The sequence below is a fragment of the Castanea sativa genome, chromosome 10 (assembly GCF_040712315.1).
Source record: "Castanea sativa cultivar Marrone di Chiusa Pesio chromosome 10, ASM4071231v1".
In the NCBI taxonomy this organism is placed as follows: Eukaryota; Viridiplantae; Streptophyta; class Magnoliopsida; order Fagales; family Fagaceae; genus Castanea; species Castanea sativa.
The window spans coordinates 12,796,884-12,807,084 of record NC_134022.1 but is presented as its reverse complement, the minus strand read 5'-3'; the positions used below and the strand labels follow the sequence as shown (position 1 = coordinate 12,807,084).

The 10,201-nt window shown below is 35.4% G+C and overlaps 2 protein-coding genes across 4 annotated transcripts; one reads left to right on the top strand and one right to left on the bottom strand.

The window, feature by feature from the left end:
- Positions 1-290: 290 nt before the first annotated feature.
- On the top strand, positions 291-5,443 carry LOC142613331 (uncharacterized). Of its 3 annotated transcripts, none has more exons than XM_075785639.1 (8): positions 315-680; positions 2,237-2,296; positions 2,447-2,529; positions 2,873-2,937; positions 3,023-3,056; positions 4,700-4,770; positions 4,923-5,057; positions 5,127-5,443. In XM_075785639.1, exons 1-7 carry the CDS (start codon positions 389-391, stop codon positions 5,011-5,013), a joined length of 696 nt encoding a protein of 231 aa, XP_075641754.1. In that variant the 5' UTR covers positions 315-388; the 3' UTR covers positions 5,014-5,057; positions 5,127-5,443. The 3 variants fall into 3 exon arrangements, with proteins under 3 accessions (XP_075641753.1, XP_075641754.1, XP_075641756.1); XM_075785641.1 differs by having other exon boundaries at positions 5,111-5,443; XM_075785638.1 differs by having other exon boundaries at positions 291-680; positions 4,923-5,443.
- A 285-nt stretch (positions 5,444-5,728) lies between these two features.
- LOC142613332 (uncharacterized) lies at positions 5,729-6,997 on the bottom strand. Its single transcript, XM_075785642.1, has 2 exons — positions 6,764-6,997; positions 5,729-6,624 (listed from the first exon to the last, which is right to left on the bottom strand). The coding sequence occupies exons 1-2, from the start codon at positions 6,821-6,823 to the stop codon at positions 6,010-6,012; spliced, it is 675 nt and encodes a 224-aa protein (XP_075641757.1). The 5' UTR covers positions 6,824-6,997; the 3' UTR covers positions 5,729-6,009.
- Between the last annotated feature and the right edge of the window lie 3,204 nt (positions 6,998-10,201).

The following is a 10,201-nucleotide window of genomic DNA, read 5'->3' as shown; positions in this document are numbered from 1 at the left end:
TTTGTCATGCTATTTAAAATTTTAAATGATTGAAAAGTTTTTATATATATATATATATATATATATTCAGATTATAAAGTTTGAAATATGAAATAAATTGATAGTTTTTGAAATTATGAGGAGAGAATGATGTTCATAGAATATAAACAGGGGTTGCCACGTGGATGTGATCTTGGGCTGAACTTGCTCAAATAGCTACATGCCACGTGTGAACTGGCGCAGAACACAAAAATTAGACGTCTCGGCCTGCTCTAAAATGAATCTCAATTTAAAAAAAAAAAAAAAAAATTATAAAAAATTAGAGGTTGAGGGAAAATCGAAGAACATATTTATTCACAAAAGGGTTGCTTTGCTTTTGAAGTTCAAAAAACATTAAAAAAAAAAAAAAATGGCGGTAGTGAGAACCACAACAAACGTAATTCTGAGAGGAATCTTCAATCCTCCTGCTCCTCTTTCTTCTTCATTTTCTTTGTCACGATTGCGAGGTATCTGTGGGACCCTCAGATACGCAGCAGCCACAGAGCGTGGAATCAGCTTCAGCCGCATTCGATGCGCCTCCGCCTCGTCGGACGGAAAGAAAGTGTCATCTCGGCTCGCGCAGGTTCAGCAACTCTTGCAAGAAGCCGAAGACCGCGCTCTCTCCGCTGATATTAACCAGCCCATCCCTAAAATCACCCTCGGTATGTAATAATAAATTAAATTAATATTATATGTTTATTGTTGTCTATTAGTAATTCACTACAGTGTCTTGTGTGATATAGATGTCATCGTGCTTTTGTTTTTGATTTGTTTCTATGACTTTAGAGAAAAGAAGCAGAAGAATAATTTTTGTATGTTTGGGCTGATTTGAATGCTTAGAATTTGCCAATATGAAGACCAAACACTCTGCTGACCTTAATGCCGAATACCGGGATCCTCCCTTTCTTCCTTTGTTGTTACGAGCTTTGTAACTCAACTGACACCTCCAAGTGTTTTCATTAAAGACATCAGGGTTCGAATCCCTCTCCCCCATTGTAACTATCGAATTATCAAAAACATCTATCTTCCTTTGTTCTTCATTTTTCTAAACCAAGCTTTTATGCTTTCCTTGTTTTTGTGCTGTAAAAATTCCCTAATATATCACTAAATTATCTTAGCACCAATCAATCTATTTACTTTTTTAGTGTGTGTGTGTGTGTTTTATTCTGTAATTGAAAAGGAATTATTTGCTTCATGTTCATCTTGCTTACCTGGAATTGGCCTCTTCAAAATTGGGGATAAGGCTCTTTACCAACCACCTCTTCCAGATCTCGCAGAAGCAGGAGCCTTGTACAATAGATATAATCTTTATGTTCATTTAGCTTAGTTTTATCCTTCTCCCTCTATTAGTCCCAAACTTCTTTGATCAAAGCAATTATAAAGGACTGGTAAGTGGGATGCTCTAGAGTTACTTCATGTATTACCACAAGCTTTGTTACAAGGCCCAAAATATGCTATAGCTCCTAATTCTATTCCATTACTTTTTAGTTCAGGGCAAAGAAACTCGTCCACTAATGGTTCCATAGCCTCGACCAGGAAAGGATAAGCCACAGAGGCTGATGGTTGCTGTTTCTTTTCCCCTTTCACAATGACCTAGAATCCTTTCGCTTCCATCCTTTCCACAAAGGTTGATATCTTATTTATGGTAGAGCATTTGGTTTCCAATGTTAAAAGTTTGGCTTATTGCAATAGGTTTTTATGTAGGACTCAAGTGTGTTATATGGGATATTACAATAGGCATTTGCAGTTGATAGGTTCTTACTGATTTTTCTTACGAGGAACAGAAATTAGGCAGCATTGAATTCAGATGAAATTTAGTCAAATTACCAATGATCATCAAGCCTGGCTGAATATCTTGTCTTCTTGGCAGACTTGGCTTTGGTATTGGCTTGATGATGATTGAAGGATTCTCTTTTTCTCATTATGACTCTGTAATCTTCTCCAATAGAAAAAAGGAAAAGAATAGGGTTTGTTTCCTTATCTTTTTTGAATTTCTGAACTGTCGATTCTGGGAATCGCAAAGGGACTATACCTGAGGGTTGATATAGTTCAGCTTCTTTGATTAAAATACCGTCACAATGGCAGTCAACATTGTAATTCATTTCAATATCTTTTTTTTGGTGACCTTTCAAAGTCGTACCAACTGACAATAATATCCTCCAATATTTTCTTACCTTACTATGAATATTTTTATCTGATTATTAAATTTTTAATTCAGAGCATGTAACTGTCAATTTTGCAAGAAGTGGTGGACCTGGAGGTCAAAATGTCAACAAAGGTGAGTTCACTTCTTCCTCCTTTATTTTATATAAGCGTTTAGTGCCTATTTTACTATTATCATTATTGTTCATGTTACTCCTTTTTTGCAATTTATATCATCCTTGCTGCTACTTATCTTTGCTTGTGGTCAAATCTGATTATTGTACAGTGAACACAAAGGTGGACATGCGCTTCAATGTTGAAAATGCATATTGGCTGAGTGACCGAATAAGGGAGAAGATTATGCAGATGGTTTGTTACTGTTATTTCTTATTATGTATTTATTAGCTTAGAACACATAGGAGAGACCTATGATGAGAAATTTCTTGCTCCAAAATGTGATCAATTCTCTTTGCATAGCCTCCACCCATTCCCCCCCATCCCTCTCACAAAAATATTTAAAAAAAAAAAGAAAAGAGAAATCTTGATGGTCCTCGCTAACCATTGTATCTTAGCGAACCCAATAACACAGACTCTTTCTTTGTCATGTTTTAATCAATTAATGTTTTTGTCTTATCATTTGTGATTGCTTCTGTAGTTTTTATTGTATGCTTCTTTCTACTATCTCTTTGGTAACCTTCCTGGTCATAAACAGGAGAAAAATCGGATCAACAAGGATGGAGAGCTTGTGATTTCTTCAACAAAAACTAGAACACAGAAGTCAACTTCTGCCTCCTCCTTTTGGTAGTTGGTTTAGCTTATAGATTTCCAAGACACCTCGTTTGATTCTACTTTTCTGTTTCAGGGGCAACATTGAAGATGCTTTGGCAAAACTTCAGGTACTAAAAATGCACACTTATATATTCTTTTTCTGCGATACGGAATTTGCCATTGCTTATCGTCAGAGATTCTATAAAACTACCTTGTCCCCAATATTGTTGTCTGGCACACTTTGAAATGGCTGTGCCTGAGAGTTGGTAAAACTTAGTTAGTTTGGACATGATTTAGGTTGTGCCATCTTTGCAAGACCTGCTTACTACCTTTTTCTTGGTTGAGGCTTTTGTGAGTTCATTAGGCCTCATTAGGGAGATTGTTATTGAGGTACACGGTGACCATGGAGAGTTTGTGGCTTTGTGGAGGAGTATGATGTGTTAGGAATACAGGGGGTGGAGATGGCTTCTGCAGTTGGAAATTTTGGGGTTAGTTAGTGGAGGCCATTAGAAGTGGCTGGTGCTGTTCCAGGTGTTTGTCTTTGAAATTAACTATCTGAGGTGGATAAATTTGTTGATGTGAAGTGGGCCCTGCTTTGTTTGCTATTAGCCATACAGTAGAGGTCAATGGTTATATGGGTTGGTTGGTGGGGTACTTACTTTGAGTCTAAGATTTTTTAGGACAGAGCAAGATGGGAGTGAATTAAGCATAGTCCTTTTACATGGTCTCTAATGCACTGCATGTTCTGTGGAGGAATTTGGGCTTTGACTCATAATACAGCTTGATTTCTTTTAAGAGGTTCTGAGATGTTTAGGAAAGGGCATTCTTCCTTGGCAGATGATTAGGGAGGGTGAGTTCTTATTGAGGTGCTTTTCTTTGGTTGAATTGCTGCATTTTGATAATTCAATTGTTACAAAAAGTGGGGGATGGAAATTTGAACCTTGGTTCTTATTATAAAGGACATAAGGCAATGCTGTTGAACTACAAGGCTCTTTGCTAGTTCCACTGTTGCATTAGGAAGGACTTTGCCAGTGAAACCTTTTTTCTAAAATACTTTATTTGTAATTACACATGAACCTGGTGAGACTTGAACCCACTACCTCACCCTCTGCTTTGCTTTTTTAAAGAAGTGTCACTTGAGTTATTTATCAAAAAAAGAAAAGAAAAAAAGAAGTGTCACTTGAGTTGGAGTTTATTGCTTGTGAAACAATTAATCAAGAGTGAGTGATTTGTTACTAGTTGGTGTGATATATGCACAAAGCATGTGGGGAGTCTGTTGAATTCAATTAAATTTCTTTTCTTTTGGGTGGAAGATAATCATTTACTTCTAATTGCTTCGTTGCTCATGAGATTTGGTCCCTGTAATTGCCATTGTTATGTCTTACTTGGGCCGTACCTAAGGATATGTTGAAGCTGTTTGGAAGTTGGTTGGGGAATGGGAGGGAGGAGTAAGATATGTACCTTGTGGTGAGACTGGCATTGTGTTTAATTTGGCAAGAGTATAATAGCATCAGCTTTTCAGGTCTTTTGCTTTCCATTCATCAGCTGAAGATAATTTCCTTCATGATCATATGCTTTGGTTCATCTAATATTTGAGTGCTTTATTTTTTTTTTTGGAGTTTCTAAAAGTTCTTTGTGTTTCTATACTTCGCATTTACTAAGGTTATGGCCTTCATTTACTTTTTTTTTTTTAAAATTGTTTTCGTGATTTGTATTTAACATGCTTCTCTCTCTCTCTCTCTCTCTCTCTCTCTAATATTGACTGAAACAGGCAATAATTGATGCTGCGTCATATGTACCACCACCTCCATCGGAAGAGCAAAAGAAGAAAATTGCAAAGATGTAAGTTCTACAGCTTGTGTTTTCCAATTACCTTTGTTGCCGCCTGCAGCTATTATGCAAGAGAATCTGCAACATCCTTTTCCTCTTTCTTTGGTAGTTTTATTGTAATGGGCATGGCATTGTCTTTTATACTTGTTTCTGTATTATTGAAGGGCTGCTATTGGGGAGCAGAAACGCCTTAAGAGCAAGAAGGTGCTTTCAGACAAGAAGGCATTTAGAAGAAGTCGAAACAGCTGGGACTAATCTACTGCTTTACAAGATTTTAGTGATCTGAGATCATTAAATATGTAAGTTCACTTGAAATTCAATTTGGTTGACTATATTTGGTAACTTCTTCAAGACTGTGTTCTGTGTAGGAAATGAGGACAAGTATTATCTTTACCATGATATTAAATGGAGTGGGGATGAGGGGAGGTGGGTTGCACATCAGTTGAGTGATGGGAAACTAACCATGGGCACTTTGGAAACCCCGTCTGAGATCAGCATGCTGGAAGGATGTCGAGACTCGAGAGTACTTTTTATGTGGTTTTGTAAAAAATACCAAATGTTGGCCGAGTAAATAGTCTCTTGATGTAAGATGATTGGGGATAATGGTCTATTGATGTAAGATTACTTTGTTTTATGGAGTTTTACACTGATATGATTTATACAAATTGAGAGTTTGATTTGTTTAGTCTGTCTCTGTACTTGAGACTTGTTAATTGGGTCTTCCTGTTTGCCTTGTAAAAGCCAGCAGTATTTGCTGTCCAAAATTGAACAATTTGGTAAAAATCGTGCACATTTGCAGTTGAAGGAACAGAAAAAATGCACTGATTCTTTTATGCGTTGCTATATTTACCCCTGCAACCTTCCTTTTTTATGTGCTGGAGAAAGGGATGGAAATCTCCTGTGAATGAAGACATTGACTTGTTTAAATGAAAAAAGTATATGTACAACTTAGCCGAAGAAAGAGGAATCATAGAAGAAATGATGGAACTAAATGTTTAAATGAATTTGTTGAGAGACATCTTCTTGTTCATTTCCATGAAAAAAAATATACGTACAACAACTCAGCCGTAGAACAGAGGAATCGGAGAAGAAAAGATGGAACGAAAGCTATCTTTTGGAGAGTAACAAGGATGAAATAATCAGTTTTATGGTATCTTGATCAATTCTCATTAACTTATGTACAAATAACTATTTTTCGGCAGTTGAATTCATGCATACAACCTAAAATGAAAAAAGGACAGAGAAAACCATTCATTTCAGCCTTCTGATAACATGTTCTTCTCCTGATTGTTGATCCACATGCTTGATCCATCTGACAGAACCTGAAGCAGAACTTGAACCTGAATTTCCCCCATTACCATTACCAATAGCACCAACATGTGCAATATCCAATCCCATCCCCACGGGGAGAAACGCAGAACGCACAAGACGCCGTGACCCGCCCTCAAGAATGGTTCGCCATTTGAAACTGGAAGCAGTTCTTAAGCTAGCATTCTTACACATCAAAACCGCACCCCGGCTGCTCAATTTTGCCAGCCTCAGTATTCTTGCAAAGTCCTTGCGCCTACAATCCACAACCATGAAATCTATGCCTACTAGCTCATCCATTACTTCCTCTGCCTCTCCAACAATTATTTCAGGTGACATGCCTGCCTCGACCATTCGCTCAGCATACTCTAACCTTGACTGCTCATCTGTGACTACGCACACGTGTCTTCCACCCGTGTGGCGGCTCGCCACGGCTAAGCCTATACTTGTGGCCATAATACCACCTTTTGACCATGTCTCAACTATGAAGTTTGCATTCCAACCTGCAGCCATGGCTGAAATAAGCTCCGCCACGCCGGATTCTTGATAAAGCTCACACTGCAAACAAAACCCAATAACAGATTTCATTAAAAATATGGAAAACAAAATGGAAAGAAAGCAATTCTTTAGAGAAAGAAAGCTGCAAAATGGAAAGCGATTTGCAATAGGAAATAAAGATTTTTAGAAAGTTGCTTACAAATTTAACAGTATCAATATAGGCCTTCGATGCTGTCTCAGGAGACCAAACTAGCTTCATTTTTAGTCGTCTTCTTCTTCTTCTTCGTCTTCTTGGTGGTGTTCGTTCTTTCTATTCAAGTTGGGTTTTGCTTGGTTGTCAAGCTAGAAACTAGAAAGTTATTCTATCTAGAGGAGAGAGGTCTATTTTTTTGACTATTAGTTTTGGGACGGAAAGGGTCTTTATACAAACAGTTTCATGAACCGTTGACACTGCATCCGCGCAAATCCAACGTGTGGATTGAGATTACTATGGATGAAGTGGTTTCTAATATTGTGCTGTGACAATTGCGCACCAACCTGATTTCTAGAATATTTTTTATTGCCAAATAGAAAATAGATACCAAAGTTTGGATTTGGACCAAGAAATTGCATTTACATTTGCTGTCTTTATTGTTAGTCAGTTTGTTGTTTTGCCGATGTGGCAGCTGTTTGTTTGATAAACCTTACTCGTTTCCCCAGGTCTTTGTCATCAGTGGCTTGTTGGCTTCCACTCCTAACTCGATCCATGAAATGGCATGACTCATGAATTTGGTTTATTGGTAGGGTACCATTAATAATTAACTACCTCCTCTGGGTTTTTTTTTAATTTTTTTTTATAATTTTGTTTACACTTTGATTGGGACATTTCTTGTTGGGATTGTTTAACCATATAGTAGCGGTTTAATTTATCCACACAGTGCAATTTCTTTACCGTGAAAACAATTGAAAAAAGAAAAAAGAAAAGTGTTACCATGCCTATCGATATATCATCCTAGATTCTTTTCCATTAATTTGAAAACGACCGATTATCCTCGCAACATTGATGCCCACATTGTATATGAAAGGGCCCCCTAGTGTCTTGTGTGATCTACCGAGATCCTTCTACATTATTCTTGAGCATCAAATATACATTCTTTTTCATTTATTCGTTTTCGTTGGATGAGAATTGATATCAATTAATCAATGAGGAGTTTAGTAGTTTAGTGATATTGTTTACTCTTTTTTATGAGGAGCATTATAGTTTGAATAATATTTTTTTCTATTATTATAACCATTGAATTATATATATATATATATACACACATACTATCTTAATATTATTAATTTGTATATTTAATTCCTTTGTTTTATTCATGTTCAAACCTTAAACTCTATTCTTTTATGTCCACATAGGGAGGAAAAAAACCAAATATTCTTCTCAGAAATTTCCTAAACAACTATATCTCAATCATGATCAAACGAAGAAAGAGTAAAAAACTAGATTTGTTGCGTGAGTGCCCAAGTCAAGAAAGGAGAATTAGTTGTAGCCTTGTAGGTATGATCTTTATCATCAAAGATGAATTTGGCTTTTGTTTATTGATCTAATGTAATGGATGTGACACGTATATAATACGTGTTAAAAATAGAACCATGTATCACTCATCTATTCCCTTTGATGCATTAAAGTATTTGACAAAAGTTTTAGTAATAAATAATATAGGCATAGAAAATTAAAAAGGAAAAAAGAAAAAGAAAAAGAACATGTTTCATGTGGATTTTGGTTCAAGAATCCTAATTTTTTTGTACGACATTTTGCCAATACATTTTCAAACTTGACTTCTTGAAATCTATATCTTAATTTTAAGTTTCTTTATTTATTTTCTTGATCTTGAAAAACCTAAAATTTTTAGGTAAACATCTTAAAAGGAAGAAGAAAATAAAAATTTAAATCAAGTATTATTCCGCTATAGCAACTCAAAATTTTGGATTTCATGAGGGCCCTTATTGAAACTCCAAATAGTCCAAATCCAAAATGAGACCTTTTGTTTTTGTAGTTTTGATTATTTTATTTTAATATCCTTAAACTCTATCTATTTTTTGTCCGAACAGTGGAGGAAAAAAACCAACTATTCTTCTCACAATTTTCCTAAATAACCATATCTCGATTCATGATCAAAGGAGATGAAAAGGGTTAAAAACTAGTTTTGTTGTGAGTGTCGGTTTTTTCCACCAAATATTCCATTTTGAAAAAAAATAAAATTGAAAAGCCTTTGTCTGAAGTTATTTAGCTATATACCCTCTTTTGGAACTAAAGTTTGCTAAACTCAAGTTTTAAGTAGAAATTGAGTTTAGCAAATTTGTAAGTAGATGTAGATCGTATGATGTATGGTATTTTCAAACAGATAATCCACATGAGGGGTTTTTCAGTAACATTTTTTTTTGTTCCAAAAACTAAATATTTTGCAAAAAATGTCGTGAGTGTCCAAGTCAAGTAAGGAGAATTAGTTATATGATCTACGTAATTAAAGATAAGTTTGACTTATCCCTATTGTTTGCGATATGTACATTATACGTGTAAAAAAAAAAAAAAAGCATGTGTCACTCGAGTGACACATGCTTTTTTTGTATTCCCTGTGATACACTAGACTATTCAACAAAAGCTTTAGTAATAAATGATATAGGCACATCTACATAGAAAATCAAAAAGGAAAAAAGAGATAAAAAAAACATGTTACGTGTGAATTTTGGTTTAAAAATCTAATTTTTTTGTACTACATTTTACCAAAAAAATTTCAAACCTGACTTTTAGAAATTTATATATACTTAATTTTAAATTGTTTACATTTATTTTCTTGATCTTGGAAGTATAATTTTTCGGATAAAAAAGAAAGAAAAGAAGATAATAACCCAAAATTTCGGATCTCATGAGTGGTCCAATAATGAAGCTCCATAACAGTCCAAATCCAAAATAAATAACACCTTTTATTTTTGTAGTTTTGGTAATCAATAGTAAATAAATAACTATATAAAGGAGTTCGATCTGTTAGAAAAAGAAAGAGGAAGAAAAGAACTCATTCCGTACGTACACTCGCAAACCAAACCAAGCGTAGTACGAAACTGAACTTCCTTAACTATGATATTCAGCTTGGATCATTTGAGAAAACAAACATATATCACTTCCTCTATTGTTGTAATGTTGATGGGGCGGTGTTTACAGTGTGTGTAAAACACAGTGTGTTTATATTGATAGTTGATATCCTAGATGCCAGTATTGTCAGCAAAGCATTCACATACGTTGACCTTAATTAACCTTATCAGATCATGCTTATATTTGTCCATGAAATACTGAAATCGTCACATCTCACATTGGCTAACTTTATGGTTCACATTGATATTTGGCTGATGGAAGCCGACTGCCGACCACGTTGTTTACATTTTTCTTTTGCTAGGACAAAGAGTCTACTCCTTAAGTCCTTTGCTGTTTGTGTTTTTTGTTTATCATGATGATGAACCAGGGCATTTTGTTGGAGTAAACCCACCCGAAATACACAAGAAGTTGTTGGTAGTGTTCGTATCAAATCCTTAATTTATAGCATGTCGAAGAGTTAGGACATAAGAAGCATGGACATAAAAGTGGATATAACACGGTCATACAAGC